This window comes from Macaca mulatta, chromosome 14 (assembly GCF_049350105.2).
Source record: "Macaca mulatta isolate MMU2019108-1 chromosome 14, T2T-MMU8v2.0, whole genome shotgun sequence".
NCBI classification, from domain to species: domain Eukaryota; kingdom Metazoa; phylum Chordata; class Mammalia; order Primates; family Cercopithecidae; genus Macaca; species Macaca mulatta.
Genome location: NC_133419.1, coordinates 34,694,569 through 34,712,399, shown reverse-complemented (window position 1 = coordinate 34,712,399; position 17,831 = coordinate 34,694,569). Strand labels below are relative to the sequence as shown.

General features: G+C 39.5%; 1 protein-coding gene across 7 annotated transcripts in view; it reads right to left on the bottom strand.

Annotated features, from left to right (window-relative positions):
* The window catches only part of MPPED2 (metallophosphoesterase domain containing 2), a 177,733-nt gene that overhangs the window by 122,479 nt on the left and 37,423 nt on the right, over nucleotides 1-17,831 (bottom strand). For all 7 annotated transcript variants that reach the window (XM_077960401.1, XM_015114514.3, XM_015114515.3 and 4 more), the window contains 1 exon segment: nucleotides 4,428-4,609. In XM_077960401.1, coding sequence (XP_077816527.1) covers nucleotides 4,428-4,609 — 182 coding nt within the window.

The window sequence follows — 17,831 nt, the reverse complement described above, 5'->3', positions numbered from 1 at the left end:
ATTTCCAGGCTACCATCAGTAGCTACTCATTTCCAGGACTGGTCAATGAAATGCTAATGTCATAACATAATTTGGACTGTTCTTTGGAGCTTACGTGACTGGCTGCATCTGTAGAATTCTTTACAGGTATTTGCTTTGTTGTAATTCACTGCCACTGGAATTGTCTACACCAAATGGTGAGAATACTTCCCCACCTCACAATGCTCTTCCATCAGCCAGCTTACACAGAGAGGCTGTGCCACAAAACAGCTTTCGCAGGAAGTAAACCACCTTAGACCCTGTACGTATGTACATGTAAATACTCGTGTTAAAAGGAGGCAGTTGTTTGAAGAACCATGGTTTTACCCAGGATATGGTTCCTCCAACAGATTTCAAGCCCCACTCTGGGAATAGAGCTGATAAGGAAATACACTTGGGACTTGGAGTCTGATGGACTAAGTTCAAATCCTGAAGTCACCGCTGAACTGTTAAGTTCACCAAGGCTCAGTTTCCTCACGAGTTAAAAGGAAGCTAATAATACCTACTTCACAAGTTATTGTGGGGGTTGTATGAAATGACACATGTAATGCAGGGGTACAGCATCTGGACCTTACCTCCCACAGACAATACATGTTAATACATGTTAGTTCACCCACCCCACCCTGCCCCATCCAAATTCTAGCCCAACTTGGCTATCAATTATCTGAGAAACCATGGACAATTCATTCAATCTCTCCAGTCTCAGTTTCCACTTCTATCAGATTAGGAAGTGGGACTCCATGGCCTACAAGGTCTCTTCCTGTCCTAACATTCTGTCTGGTTAGTGTCACTGTTATAAGGGAGGCTCGTTTTTATACATTTTGGTGTTCCCTCTTTACACTCTGGATCTCTCTTTAAATGCCCAGGGCCAGCTCCTTTTAACTTCTGCTTTTGGGATTCTATGACACTAGCTCTGTTGGTTTCCTCTACTCTACTAGTTGAAAGTTGTATATAGGCCAGGGGTTGTTCTAAGAACAGCATGAGCTTTTTCACAGAGCACATCCTCACAAGCACCGTAAGGTGTATTATCATTATGATGCCCATTTTAGAAATGAGCAAATCAAGGCTCGAGAGTTTATGCAACTTATCAAAGGCAGTGAATTCAAAACTGGCTGGGTCTTCCTAGTTGCTCATAATCATTACATGTTATACTCCCGTTCCATCCTGTAATGATATCTGGTTTGAGTTCAATGTTCTTATGACCTAAGATGAAGCTGTGCTCGATTATCTGATAAATTACCCATATTAATAACTTTACCTGTTACACCTGCTAGGTGACATACGTACAGATTAACCAGGGACCATAATCTCTGAACCAACAGAGAACTCACGATGGGAATCCCAGGCCTTGCAGCTGCTAGGTCAAGGGTGAGATTTAAGATGGGCAGAGCTTAAACACATCTTTCAAATATGTGCAATATTAGCACATAGTCAAACAGCTACTCAACTTCCACAGGAAGCTGCCGGAAGCTACAGCACTTCCTAGTGCAAGCTTCAAATCTGCATGCTTCTAGATGCCACAAGCCCTGTCATAATACCACAGAATGACAAAGGAAAAGGGCTCACACTTGGGATCAGACAGCCCCAATTCTACTAGCTGAGTGAACCTGGGTGGATGCTCAGCCACTATGAGCTTCTTACATACTAAATGACCTTGGGTAAAATGGGGATAACATTAGCAACTTCAGAAGGATGTTACAGGTATAGAGGGAGTGCCTGGCCTGTAGTAGAAACAAATTAGCTCAGACACAGAATAAAGGAGCTTGGGGGACAGTCAGATTGTTTTCAATAATCAGGGTAGTCTACACTAGAGTCGAAAGGTAGAAATCAGAGATTCACTGGACTCTAAATGCCTACCAAATCTGTGAGACCCATGCCCCACTGACAGTTGGATGCCCTATTATGGCAAAAGCCCTAAAGCTCTAGATTGATCTGACCTCTGACTCCACTCTGCCAGGCCACCTGGCAGTTGCTGCTACAAGTACCCTTTCAGAAAGGGTCCTGATTGAGCCAAGTGGTAGAGTGTTATCACACACCATCTCTTACCCTCTGAGCACCATGAGGTTGCCTGGGTAACAGTGAGCTATTCTTGGCCTTCTCTATGGGATCCCAACTCCTCTAACTATATCCCAGGGCTCCCTTCCGTCGTCTCACATTCTGCACCCCATGCTGAAACCTCTTCCTCCTGCCTCACCAGATCATAGGGGAAATGAGAAGAGAAGGAACTGACCATGCAGCTGTGCCTTGGCATTTTATTTCCTTATCATTGTATTTCCTTAGTTACGGCACATTTCCATTAATGGAGTACTTTCCCTTATAAAATCTCCCAGTGTTTACTTCTAATCTACTAAATAATTCCTCTGGCCTCTTCTTGTTTTTACCCTTTAAATATATGTTGATGGTTCATTCGGCACATTCCCCATTCAGTTATTAATGGCCCACAAAAACTTACTAGCAGCAATCATTTACTGATTAATCTACACAACAATCCAGAAAGACAGGTAGTATTAATCCTTCGTCCTGCAGAGGGAAACCAAGGGGAAAAGGGAGGTTAACTCAGTTGCCCAAGGTCAGTGGCTAAACAAGATTATAACCCGCCCTAACCTGTCCTCCATTTCTATAAACACTTCTCACAGTGCTGTTGTCTTCCTTTAAAAATCAACATTGTCAACGCAGCTTGATAATTTCTGTGTTGAAATTCCATTGACACAGACTAGTTTAAAATTGTCAAAATTTACCCAACAAGAATTTTTAACTGCTAATAGTTCATGGATAAAAGTTGCTAAAATAAAGAGATTATTGTAGAGGAAAAAAAAAACAGAAGCGAAGATCTGGATTTAGAACCAACTCTGCCACTACGAAACTGAAAAAATCTCTACATCTCTGTGTCATCTGTAAAAACGAGATTATGCTAAATAATATTTAAAACATCTTACCATTTCAAATAACATGATTAAGTACCTACTAAAACAACACAAAATATAAATGCTCCAACATCCAATGCTGCCAAGACCATGGTAAAACTGGTATCTATACATTCGTTCACTGCTAGTGAAACACACAGCTACAGTGCCCTTGGAAAGCAAGAGGCTGACATGCAGCAAAACCATAAAGAATTTCGTATCCTTTGACTTAGCAACTTAAGTATAGTATTTTTCCCTAAGAAATAAATCAACAGGAACAAAACAACATACACAAACAAAAATGCACATTTCAGTGCTAGCTACCAGAGGAAAAATTGATATCAGTTTAAATGGTCATTTTTAGAGAGATGTCTTATTAAAGAAAAGCATAGCCAACCATACGACTGCCATGCTGCTATTAAAAAGAATAAGTATGAAAACTATGCAAAAACATTTTAAGTCTTACCAATAAATACTATTAAATGAAAACAGCCAAAAGTCAAAGAGCAGACATGTACTCAGATGTCAACCATATAAAACGTGAATAGATGAGCAAAGTCACATGAAAAATCAAAATAATTATGTTATTAGTTAAGTTTATTGCTTATAATTCTAAAATATCATCTTTCCGTTAACACATACATCTTATCATTTAATCAAAAATTTAAAAAATTTTCCAACCCTGCTTTAGTTTGATGGAAAACAAAATTGTAAAGTTTTTGCCTAAATCTTCCAAGTTATTTTTGTTGGCTGACATATTATCGACGATGCTATGCTCCCAGAGTGATGTCTGCTCTTTACTACCTAATTCTTTTGTCTTTAGAGATTCTAAAATCTCAGAACATTTGCACTTCTTTCCCTCCGCTAAGAGGAACCAGGATCCAACATTTTGCAGTAATTCTGACCTGTGGGTGCCTCCATAATACCCAGAATATTGCTATTATCCTTTTTACAGGACACAGGGCAATTTCATATCTTAAGTTTTTACTTTACAGTAATACATCTCATGTTTTCAGGGGTCTTTTCACTTAGGAAATCTGCTCCCAAGCAGCACTGTGCTATAGGAACTTCGTGTCATATAAGGACTTTTATATCCCCCTTCATTTCTTAGAAATGTTCTCTTACTAGTAGGTCATTTGTATATCTTTGCTTATAATATCAGGGAAAGATTGCAGAGCCAATGAATTAAAAATATGATTCTAGGTCTCCTGTGTGCCAATGAATGCCCTCATTAAAGCAGAATGAGTGAGATGAGATCGGTTTCAAAGCTTTCCATCCCTTTGCCCCAGAGCCGCCAAGGCCAGGCACTGAAAGGATGCACAGTAAAATTAAATATCTAAAAATTCATCTTTAATTAACAGAATTGGATTAAAGCTAGACACCACCGCATATCATACCAGAAATGGCTGAGCTGGCTTCCAAGTGCTCTAATTCAATTAGGACGCAGTGAGTGACACTCGGACGGGAAAGGTTAATTGGGGCCGCCAGAACGCAATCATTCCTTACCTAACCAGTCATTAAACTTCTTAACCTCTGAGGGCAGTCCCAGCTCGGTGAAATCGCCTGTGTGGAGAAGGATGTCCCCATAAGGCATCTGGATACCATCTGTTCTGGAGTGTGTGTCTGAGATGCAGACAAACCGCGTGTGGCCCGCTGGTTTTGGAGTGTCATATGGGATGGGGTCGACCCTAAAGTAGACATAACAGATCCCATAACAGTTAAACATATTAGAACCCTTGAAATTGTCATCGCACATACATATTTATTATTATTCATGAATGCACCCAGACAAACTGATGAAAGGCAGAAGGGCCCATTGTAATTAAGGACACTTCTGGGTGTAAAGGCGACAGCATCACCCATCTACAAACCCACTGGGCAAATTCAAAAAGACTTACTTACCTGGTAGGAAAATTAAAAGGAAAGAATATCTTATGTATAGATTTGAAATAACCCAGGAAACCGATAGAGTGATTAATGGTGAAGTTTAGGGATATTGAACCTCAACTGGGAAAGCAAAATTATGCTATTTCTCTCTCATCATGCTCCAATTGATCCCACTACTCATTAGGAAACGGATAACTAATTTATTCCTTCTTAAACATGCATAACTTAAGCAATGAACTAATTTACGGAGAGCAGTCTGCACATGCTCTGCCAACTGAGATGTGGAGAGATAGCACTTATATTTAATTTCCTTTCCACAACCATTCAACACCTGTATCTTCTCGTTTTTGCTATGCACAAATCAAACTGTAGGGAGGGAAGGTGATGCCAAAATAACAGGGCTTTAAAAAATTAAAAAAAAAAAAAAAAAAAAAAAAAAAAACCCAGACACTGGATGTTAAAAGAACTTTGTCAAACTCGTTTTTACTGAGATGAATTATCTGCAGTCCCAGTTACACCTGAGGTTACTAGGAATGCTCAGCTGTCTTGGGCAAAGATTCTACTCAGTACAAATACTAAGCCTTTTAATGAGATGTATATATCTACATATGCATTAATATATGTATAGTTTTAGAGACCTAAGCACTGTGAAATTACACCAGGGCATAAGAATCAGAAGGCAAAATGATCAACCCAAAGCAAAGAAAATGAAACAGAACATTCTCATTTAATTGAGTGTAACAAAGTGTACTAAATAAACTTGGTAAAGGAATGCAAATCTGACTCTTCAAGCATACAGTTTTAATTATTTAAGGGGTTTGTCGCAGAGTTAAGGATGCTTTAACCATATTAACTCTACACTGACAGCTTCCTTTAATTTCTCTGTAGGAATGTACACTTACTTTTGGATTATGGGTGAAAAGAAGCAGTTATAAATGCAAAGAGAAGGTCACAAGAGAAGCAAATATGCAGTGCAGAGATTCAAGTGTGAAACATTAAATAAGGAACAATATTTCATATGCCAGCCCCAACCCTTGATAGTTAACATGCAGCAGAGAACACACTGAAAGCTCCACACAAGACTCCCTAAACATATTGCCTCTACAGGCTTTGCTTAATTTGTTTTCTCTTTTCCTTTATTTATTTATTTTTTTAAAGAAACAATCTGTTTTAACAATGACAATTTCAGTGAGGGAAATAGAACAGACCAGCGTGCAACCTAGATAGTCTCACATTTCTTCAATGACTAAACTTTTTATTTCCTCTTATCTTTGTCAGAGAAGAAAGAAAGTAAGAGGAGCAAGAAGAAGGAAGGGCAGAAAGGAGGAGAGGAGGCAGGAAGGAACTGTGAACTGATTATCACAGTGGGGCTAATTGGAAGCCCAAAAAGAAAGTTTAACTTCTGCAAAAAATTAATGGATTTTTCCTGTTAGAAAGGTTAGAAATTAATATGCTATTACCACATAGAAAATTCACAAATCCACTGTGATCTCATTAGTAACCTGGAAACCCTTCTCATTATAGCTGATGTTGCTTTTTTAGATGTAAAAATGTTTGATGTCTTCCTTTCCATCACTGAGACTTAGTTACACTCAGCCTCGGTGCTTACAATCTTGGCAACTTTTCCTGTCTTCCAAAAGTAGTTTTCCCAGAGAACGAATGACTGTTCCCTGCTGGGGCTGACTGTGTCACTCTCTAAAAGTGGTAAGTAATATTCTTATCCCAATAGTTAAATGCTCACTAGAATGGGACTGTTTGCATTTATACTTAATGCACCAACATTTGAATGAAAATTTAATAAATCAGTCACTGTATCCCTAAATATATGAATAAATGTAATATCTACCTACTCTAGTGTTTGTTTTCTAGCTTTCATCATAATACTAACATATAGACACAGACCCATTTCTTCTTTTCTGTAATTCAGCTAAGCTACAGACCCAGCTACTGCATCAAAATCCTCTGGGAGGCCATCTCAGCTTATCAGAGAGACATCATTGTCATTATTTTGAATTAGACTGAAAGTAGCACAGATGTAAACCTCCTGTTGTAAATAGGTCCCTGTTCTACGAATCTACCCACTTTAGAGTAGCCAATCATCACATGGTACATAATTGGTTCCCCATCTTGCCTCCATACTGGGCAATAAATTTTCTGACATTATGGGGAACACTAGGCAATTTCTGAATCGCTTCAACTTCTTTCTCCACCTCCCACCTCCTTCAGAGAAACATTTAAACATCAAAGGCCAAGGAACAGTAGAGTAGAGGGGACAGTAAAAAGGGGAAAAGTGTTTCTTCTCAGCTTTGAGCTGAAACAGTGTTTCTTCTCAGTTTTGAGTCCAAAGTAGACAGCAAGGTAAGCAAAGAAGGCTCGCACATCTACACCACCACCATGATGCCATCAAAGAGAAACAATTTGCAGACATTAGGGAGAATGCACAGAAGACTGATTCAAGGCAGGGATGGGGGAAGTGAGACGTATAAAGATGCAGACTTTATATAGCTATCCTGACCCAGAGGCACTGAGAATCTTTGTTATCCATAGGACCAAGTGCAAAGTAAGAGATGGTTTCAGGTGACAAGGCAGTGCAACACGCCAAAGCCACTCTGCTAGGTGGTACGACAAATATCACCTGGAGCTCACAGGAAGAAGACATGTCCACCCACAGGCATTCAGAGTTGAAAATAAGACCTCTAGCAGAGTGGGCAAATTCCAGTGGAGATAATTAAAACTGAGACCACCCTCAGGAAGCTACTCCTCCCAAATTGGGGATTTGATAACACCTCAAAAAGTTAAGACAGCCAAACATTTTCACTATAAAAGTACATCTGAGGGAGACCCTGACTGCTATTGGAAGATCCTATCTGTTCACGTTGTGTGAAGGCCCTCACACTTTATTTTCATCCTTAGTTTACAACTTTACCACTTAGTGTTTATGCTGCTGAGTTCTCAAATGACCTAATATTTCCCCTAAGGCATCATGTCAAATATCCTAGCAAGCGAGTATCTTACCAAGGCAATCTAAACCCCAGAGCCAGATTCAAATATTAGAGTGATATTTGCACATATGTTTGAGTACACCTGGGGGACAACAAGGTGACATGGGAAGATGAGTAAAAAACACAGCAGCATAAATCCCAGAGCAGGACAAAATCTTATGGGGCATGTGGTTCAATGTTTTACATGACGCCTGAATCTCCTCTATCCCTTCCCTCTAGATGACATAATGTTTTGTGTTTGTTTTGTTGGTTGTGTGTTTGTTGTTTGTTTGTTTTGAGACAGGGTCTCGCTGTATCACCTAGGCTGGAGTGCAGTGGTACAATCATAGCCCACTGCAGCCTCCACCTCCCAGGCTCAAGCCATCCTCCCACTACAGTTTCCAGAGTAGCTGCGATTATGGGCATAGGCAACCACACCCAGCTTATTTTTCTTGTTATTGGTAGTAGTACAGATGAGGTCTTGTTATATTTCCTGGGCTAGTCTTGAACTCCTGGGTTCAAGTAATCCCACCTCAGCCTCCCAAAGTGCGGAGATTACAGGCACGAGCCACCCCACCTGGCCTCAATTTTCATTCTGAGGTTTCCAGAGAAGGAGAGCTCCGTCCTCCCCCTGTGCAATCCAACCTAGTTTTTGATAGCTTTACTTGTTAGAAAGTTTCTGTTTCAGATTCTATACCTCTGAGAAAGCTGAACATGGTCCAAAGACCTTGGCCTGGAACCTGAAGACTGAGTAACAATTTTAGCTCAGTCATTGGCTTTGGGCAACTTCCTTGATTTCTTTAAGCTTCACTTTTTTCATCTGTAAAATGGGAATAATAATGCCTAATTTTCTATGTTGCTATGAGGATACAAACTATCAAGTACAGCATTTGACACACAACAAATGCTCCAAAAATAGAGTAGCAGAATAGTGTAAGGGTGAAAGACGTTTGGCTGCAGAGCTAGACTGCCTGGCTCTGAAATCCACTCCACAACTTATTAACATACAACACCAAGCAAATGGCTCAACCCTTGTGCCTTGATTCCCTCATCAGTAAAACGGATATAAATATAGTACATATCTCCTAAGACTGTTACGAGAATAAAAAACGATAATGTACTCAAAGCATTTAGAATGTGTCTGACATGAAGTAGATACCCAATAAATGTTAGTTTTTTTTTTTTTACTAGTAACTAATAGTATTTTTACTGCTATTAGTAGTAGTATCATTTAACTTCCCTGATCCCCATCTCTTTTTCTGTTGTAGGGAGATAATAACATCTACCACTCAGGGACTTTGTGAGAATTAAAAGAAATCACATACACAACATCCAGCATATACTGGGAGTAGAATCTATGGTCTTTAACATATTTGTTTCCTGCCTGTCCCTCCTTCTTAATCCTAGTTCTGCACTCTGAAATAACAAGAAAATAAGAACCCAATCCCTTTTCCACTGGACAGTTCTTCAACTATTTGCAAACAATCTATTATAATCCCCTGAAATCATCTCCACTCTAGTTGAGTAGCTACAGTTTCTTCCATTTTTCCTGATGTCTAATGTCCTCAGAATTTAGGTGATTTCCTCCCAGATACAATTTCATTGGGGAGAATTCCTCCCTTTGTAGTGTCAGAATTCATGGTCTGTGTGAATTCATGGACCAATGAGCTGTTCATCAAAGACAGATGCTAGTCCAGGCCATGGGGAGGTGGCAGTGCTGAACAAACTGGCAGATTTTTCTAGAGGAGGCCTGAGCTATCATCTTAAACCATTTTCCAATTAACTCTCCAAGTTTTGTGCCAAGCCTCAAATCTTGTTCTTGAAGCTTGATCATCAAATGCTTACATATCTCACTGCATATTCAAACAAATAAACCATTCTTGTTTGTTCAGTCTTGACGTATTAGGGTTTTTTTACACACAAAAAAAGTATGATAATATTATGGTTTCCATTCTGATTCCTCTTCCGGGCATATTTGTTATTTTTTTCCAATAACAAATGAATACAGTATTGCAAACCTCATTGGTAGATCTTCAGAAAAGCTGTCATGTGGTTTGCTGTGAGATGGATTTCTTCTTTAGATCATGTGTGCAGTATAACCTGTGTGTATACAATCAACCTATAATTCAGTGAGAGAATAGAACTGTGTCCTTACAAAGCATTTTAAAGGGATTTAAATAGGTTTGGTAACCCCCATTCCACTTTAAAACCCTGATGCTGTGCTTATTGATTCCACTGACTTCTTTTTTTTTTTTTTTTTTCGAGATGGAGTCTTGCTCTATTGCCCAAACTCAAGTACAGTGGCATAATCTCACCTCACTGCAACCTCCGCCTCCCGGGTTCAAGCAAGTCTCCTGCCTCAGCCTCTCAAGTAACTAGGACTACAGGCATGTGCCACCACGCCTGGCTAATTTTGGTATTTTTATAGAGACAAAGTTTCACCCATGTTGGCCAGGGTGGTCTCAAACTCCTGACCTCAGGGGATCCATCTGCCTTGGCCTCCCAAAGTGTTAGGATTACAGGCGTGAGCCACAGTGCCCAGCCCACTGACTTTATCTCTAAAATGTTTCCAATGTGATATCAAGGCTTTCCTTTTTACCCAGAAAATTTAGATAGCATGAATGCTAAACTTATATTTGTGACGTTCTATCATCCGACCTGGACATACTATTTGATAAAGACAGGTAAAACCTGCCAGTACAACAATGAACAAATAAATAACAGGTTTAAGTTACCAGAATTACAGAATTTTTACATTTAAAGGACCTTAGAGATGATCTGATCCTGTGTTCCACTTCTTTGAGGATCATCTTCATGGTCTTTGCCTTATTCACTTGTACTAGTCCTTAATTTTTGTTAAGTGCCTAATAATTTTTACACAAATATTTTTTAGTTTTGCCCTGAAAAACAGCATTTTTGAAGACATCAATCAGATACGATGGTTTTACTTTTCTACTACACATTAAAATAAACACAAGCCAGGTGTGGTAGCTCACGTCTGTAATCCCAGCAGTTTGGGAGGCTGACATGGGTGGATTGCTTGAGCTCAGGAGTTCGAGGTCAGCCTGGGCAACATGGAGAGACCCCATCTCTACCAAAAATACAAAAAAAAAAAAAAAAAAAATTAGCCAGGCATGGTGGTACATGCCTGTAGTTCCAGCTACTTGGTAAGAGGATTGCTTGAGCCCAGGAGGTCAAGGCTGCGCGAGCTGAGATTGTGCCACTGCACTCCAGCCTGGGTAACAGAGCAAGACCACCTTAAAAAATAAAAATAAAAATAAAATAAAATAAACATATAAGTATTCAATTTTTGTTTAAGGTGTGTCTTCTCTAAAATGTCTTGTTTATTAATACTAATGATACATAGTCCATGCTTTGATAAACACTGATCTGGTTTAAATTGACTCATTTTACCATTAAGAATCTGAGCCATAAGCAGAACTCAGATTTTCTAACTTTCAATTCGCTTATCTTTCCACCCACTTAATTTTGCAAGCTACAATATACCTGCACTTGGAGAATAAAAATAATTTTAAAAATGACAAACTACTGGCAAATCAATCACCTAACTCTGGCAAATGTTAATATCTAGAGAGACTGTCCAAAATTATTGGAACTAGTTGTCAAAAATATCCAAGTTTCAGTGCTCTCTATCCAGTATCCAGTCATGGATAATTTACATGGAAGTGAAGTAACGAATTCTCCTAAACTAAATAAGTCTCCTAAGTTTACCAAAACAAAACAAACAAACAAACAAAAGTCTCCTAAATGAAAAAAAAAAAAAGGATATTACAGGGAGTGAACAATACAGAAGTCTGATTTTTAAAATACTGATAAAGATATAAAGGTTCCTCATTCTCAAGGATCTCACGTCACATGTACATATGGATTTTGCTTCCACATGCAGGTCTCTTCAGAAGGACTACTTCAGTTGACTGATGAGTCTCATTAGAAAGAGCCCTGGCTGTGGAATCCAGTGGCTTTTGTGCTCTTACTACGTATATCATCAATAAACTGTGTGACCCTGGGCAAGTCACTTCCCCTCTTCTAGCCTCTGTCCCTCGAGTGTGAAAAGAGGGGCAAGACCAAATGACCCCAAAGTTCCATGATTAGCCACACAGTTTACACACCACTACTTACTGATGAAAGACCAGAAACAATTCAGGTTCTGAAGTCACTTCAAGCATGTTCTTTCTCTTTGCAATTTTATTTTATGCTTTCCCAGACAATGCAAAGATAAATGTCATCCAGATCTATCCACATATAATCAGAATTAGCAAGACTTCACATAAAGAGAAGTGAAATTGCAATTTATGACTATAGACTGAGCTTCTAGGTGTATCTATTCCAAAAAAGAACAAAGAAGCCAGAATTCCAGTTATAACAACAAAACAAAAATGACAGGATATGTGATTGAACTAAGGCATTCCATAAACGGCACTGTTCTTATTTTTTGTTTTTTGTTTTTTTAACTATGAGCTGGTAAAATTATCTTAGTTTAGCCGTCATGTCCCAGAACAGTAATGGTGCTGAAACACAGTAAGCAGAACAGAACCAGATGTATAAATATATTCACATTTGTACCACAGGCACTGCTTTCCTTTAACTGCTGAACTGCTGTATCAACACTGTTCTATCACCAACTAATTATAGCTAACAAAGCCCACTGCACGGAGTGTGTCTCCTCTATTTTTTCCTCTTACAAAAGTACAGTGCCGACATTCAATGAATGTTAAGTGGTAACAATTTAATTCTTTGAGCACTGCATGCAATATGAATTCATGGTCCTTCTCCTAGTGCCATCTGAGGTGTTTTTATGTCCATCAGGCTAACTACTGTGTCAGCCACTGAAACCTCTCAGATGACATATCGCTGGGTCATAAATATCCCACTGGAGATGTATTGTCCAGGGTTAAACGTTTCCTTCCCTTCTAACATGGCAATCACGTTAATCAGCTTAAAATTCTGGGTAATGGCCTTGCATTTGAGAAAAAAAGGCATGTGATACTGTACTGAGTGCCCATTATTCCACACAGTATGTTGATCTGGCAGTAGATCAATAACTATGTCTTAAGCACCTACCTGTGTACCAGGTACTCTGGTAAGTATAAGGAAGACAAAGAAGCAATAAAGATGATTCCCTCAAGGATTCTGCCAATTTACTGTTCAACAAATGCTTATGAACATGCCTGGCAAGTGCTCTGTCATCTAGTCATTTCACAAGCATTTATTGAGCACCTTTTATGGGCCACAAACTGTACTAGTTTGCTGGAGAGACAGCTACCAGCAAGTCTGAGATGGTCCATGTGATATACAAATAGGTGATTTATGAAATAATGTGCTAAGTGTTATAATTAAGAATGTTTGAGGTGCTATGGAGTAAAGGAAAAAATATCCAGCACTGCCTATGGGCTAGGAAGAAGGACAGGTAACACTGCAGTGGGCACAGAACACAAGATAGTATGTTGATTTCAAATGCATGAGACAAAGGATTGGTACTATTAGGAGCTCAGAAAAAAAGAGGCATGAGAGTGGCCTGAAGCTGGGACCTCAGGTGGAATTAAAATAAGCACAAGACTTGGAAACTCAGGAAGAAGGGCATCTAGAGAACTACTAAGAGTGGTGTGAAAGCACTTAGCATGTTCAGGGACTTGTGAATAAACAAGCATGGCAGAAGCAAAGTCACTATGACAGTGAGCAGCAGAAGACTTGAAAGGCCGACAGGATTAGGGTCTGAACCTCAGGGAACCAGACTATGGGGCTTGAACCTGGAGGGCATGGAAAACATCTTTCTCCCTCTACCCAGTAAGAGGAACAGAGGGCCACAGGGAAAGCTGAATTTTAGGAAAAGTGGGGTTGCTCCCTACAGGATGGGAGGTGGGGGGATTCTTGAGGAAAGGTTGGTTTGTAATTTATTGCTAAGAATCTAGGCATATTGTGATAAAACCAAATCCATTTGAGAAGAAAATACAAAGGAGAGAATGTGAAGGAAAGGCAAGAGAAAATTGTTGGTTATCGTAAACAGAAACCATCATGATAATCACATAAATGTCTACTGTAAGGAAGAACTGGGGAAGTAGTCAAAAATGAACTACAACATCCTACACCGAGTCTCCCGTAGCTCTATCTTATAGCCAGCTATACCACTGATCAGGACACTAACATCATTTTTTGGCTGAATAGAGTAATAGTGATGATGATGATGATGATGATGATGATGATGATGATGATGATGAGTAATGGCAGCAGTTTTCATTTAGAAGGCAGGCACTGTGCAGGGCACTTTACATGGATCATTTTCATTTGGCCCTTATGGCGACAGGCTCTTCTTCCCATTTGACACACAAAGACTGTGAGACTCAGATTAATCAATTATGGCAAAGGTACAGGAATAGGAGGTGACTCTGCCCCAGTGTGACTGCTCAATGTCTGCTTTACTCCAGCTTCTGCAATCTCTTCTTACACAAAACAGCACACAGAGATCTAAGAGCAGATTCTGTTCTAAAATGGGACACATAGTTTTAGGCATGACTGTTTTTTTTTTTTTTAAGACAGATTCTTGCTCTTGTCACCCAGGCTAGAGTGCAGTGGCACGATCTCGGCTCACTGCAACCTCCACCTCCCAGGTTCAAGCTATTCTTTTGCCTCAGCCTCCCGAGTAGCTGGGATTACAGGCGTCTGCCACCACGCCATGTTGGCCAGGCTGGTCTTGAACTCCTGACCTCTAGTGATCTGCCTGCCTTGGCCTCCCAAAGTGCTGGGATTACAGGCATGAGTCACCGGGCCTGGTCACAACTGATTCTTAAAAAGTAAGTTTATCAATTCAACCCAAAGTTCGGAAAAAACAATAGTGACATGCTTAAAACTATTATTTTAAAATCATAGTTGTAAAATCAATCATTACAACATCATGAACAAAATGTGGATTATTTCCAAACACTGCCCAGCCTCAAACATGTCTTCACCTAGCTCACTCCAGGAGAAAGAACATTAAGAGCCATCAAACACAGGAACTTGTTTTTCTAAAGCTGTAGGGAAGAGAGTTGGGAGTGGCGTTTACCAGGAGCATTAACTGACCCTAACTGACTCTACAAGATTTCTTTTGTATTAAAATTCAGCCCAAATTGAGAACAAATTCTGTCTTTCCTTCCTTTCCAACTCATCAAAGCCCAGTTTCCCAAAGCTTAAGGTCCCACAAGTAGTTGTTAATGGGCTTCATTGTTTAGTTAATTGTGCTTATGGAAGTGCAGGTAACTTCATATTTGCATGGCTAATGGACCTTCTTTAAAGTGTGTGGCCATTTTAGTTGGCTTTTAATGATCTGTATTGTTTTTTGCCAATTTTGAGTTGAATTGACAACTTACTTTCTAAGAATCATCAATGCCTAAGATAAAAAGACCATTTTTTACTACATAGGGGACATCATTTACATGAGTTTGAAGACAAATGCTTATTTGTAAGACAACATGATGTCAATAGTCAACCCCGTTTCAAAATTAATCCAGTACAATAATTATTAGACTTCATATTTGTTTCTCTGGAGGTGGTTTTGTAACAATAAAGAACTATTTTACCCTACCTCTTTATCCCTTGCAGAAATGGTTGGTTCATTTTTTAGCCACAAAAATCACATAGTTCCCTCTCAACCAAATGAAAAACTACTTTCTTCCCTCTCTGGAAATGCATACTTACTACCGAGGCAGAGTATTTCATAGTTTTCTCATGATTTTCACAGGGTTGGTGTTTGGGTGAAGGAAAAGGGACAAGATGGAGGAAGGTGAACAAGATGGAGCAGTCTCTGTTGTTTCCGGGTTCTTCTTCACAGATTTTCCCGCGCCCGGGGAAGAACCAAATCAACTGAGCATGCGCAGAATGACGTCAAGCCGAGGACACCAAAATTCAAGAAGCCACTCCTACACACACGCCGCGAACTCCTCCCCTTCCAGCTCACAGGCATAAAAGTCCGCCCCTGGCCGGATCCGGGGTGACTTCTTCGGCCCCCGCATTTGTGGACCGGAGAACATCACCCCAGAGCGCCGGCGCGACTTCCCTGGCCCCCCACACCTGAGGACCAGAGAACTTCGCCTGAGAGTGTGTGCATATTTGCAATAAAAAACTGCCACTTTCTTACGTACTTTGGCCTCATGTTTAATTACTTAGCTCTCCTAAATTAAGTTACATTAAATTAAATTAAATCAAAACAGTTGGCATATCCAAGTTGTAGACGTGATGGGCTGACTTGCCCAAGATTGCCCAGTTATTATGTGGTTGAGAGGGGAATCAAATCTAGGTCTGACTGCAATTCCAGTGTTAAGTAATTTCAAACACTAACCAGGAGAACTACCATCTACTGTGTTGTGCTACAACTGGAGTGACATGTCTAGAACTCTTTCAACAGGAAAAAGTTTGTTCACTCCTGATTTAGTCACTCAACAAACATTTAGTAAGCAACAACTACAGGTAGAACTCTGATAGCGGCTTTATTACTACTAACAATCAACCCTAATATGTAGCAGTATTTACTATGTGCCAGGGGATTTTTCTAAATTATTACCTTTAATCTTCTCAAAATTTCTGTGTGATGTTTGTGTATGGGTATGTGTTGTGATTTTCTGAATTCTCAAAACTTCACTTAAGGTCAAACATTAAGCTTGGAAGTTAGAATTTGGATTCTGGCCTATCTAAACCATGAGCCTATGTTCTTTGTATTGTATAACTTTGTAACTTACAAATAACGAAAAGCAATGCAAATAATTTTTGTCTACAGATGCAAATAAATTATGTCCAGTGGAGGTTCAATCGACTTCCCCTCCACTTTTGATCCATTTGCAATTAATTTCAGCATTTTTTAAATTCCATGTAAATTAATGGTTCTACAAATTTGTTACAACTTTCTTGGTTCCCTCATTCATTAACAACTTAAGTAAATTTTCTGACAAGCATTTGTATATCTGTATATCAGTCAATTTTTTAAAAATTATTCTTTTGCAGAGGTTACCAAGATGCCATTTTTACTATCTTGAACCTCACATTTTTATTTGGGAGGGCATACATACCAAACTATAATCAATGTGACCACAAATTATATATACCTATGTACAAACTGGGGAGGAAGAGTGAGAAAGAATAAAGGGATTAAGAGGTCACTTCAACAAACAGTGAGGTCACTTACAGAATTCACAAGACCTGGCTTTGGAACATGGCTCTCCCACTGCCTATGTGTGAGACTCTGGACAAGTTACTAAACCTCTCAAAGCCTCATTTACCTCATCTATAAACTAGGGATAATAATAGTATTTGCCTCATAAGATTGACTAACTATCAACACAAAAATTAAGTAACTATCTTTTTTTTTCTTAAGTGACGGGGTCTCTCTCTCTCCCAGCCTGGAGTGTAAAGGTGTGATCCTAGCTCACCGCAGCCTTGAACTCCTGGGTTCCAGGGATTCTCCCACCTCAGTCTCCCAAGTAGCTGGGAGGACAGGCATGTGCCACTACACCCGGCTTATTTTTATTTTCTTATTTTTTGTACAGACAGGGACTTGCTATGTTGCCCAGGCTGGTCTCCAATTCTTGGCCTCAAGTGGTTCTCCCACCTTAGTCTCTCAAAGCACTGGGATTACAGGTGTTAGTCACCATGCCCAGTTTAAGTAACTATTGCTTGTAAAAGGCCCAGTGCATATCAAATGTTCAGTAAGTGTTAGCCATCATTATTGAGATTCTTCTATGAGAAATATTGATGAAAGAAATTAGTTCTATTTAAAAATGGGTAGATCTTCACAAAAGAAGGTGCATTTTACCTAGGACTTGAAAGGTTAGGTCACCAAGCAAAGAACTGGAGTAATGTCATTTAACATAAAAGAAACATAAAGAAAGAGTCATGAAAGGGTCAACAAAGGTGAGTCATAGTGCCAAATTTACAAAGAAGGTAATTCCCAGGGGGACACTGCATTTGTCAGGTGACCTGAATTTTTCTAAATTTGTTAAAGCTTGTACCTCTCTACTTCACAGTTGTATAAAGATTACTAAAGCCAAATAGGAAT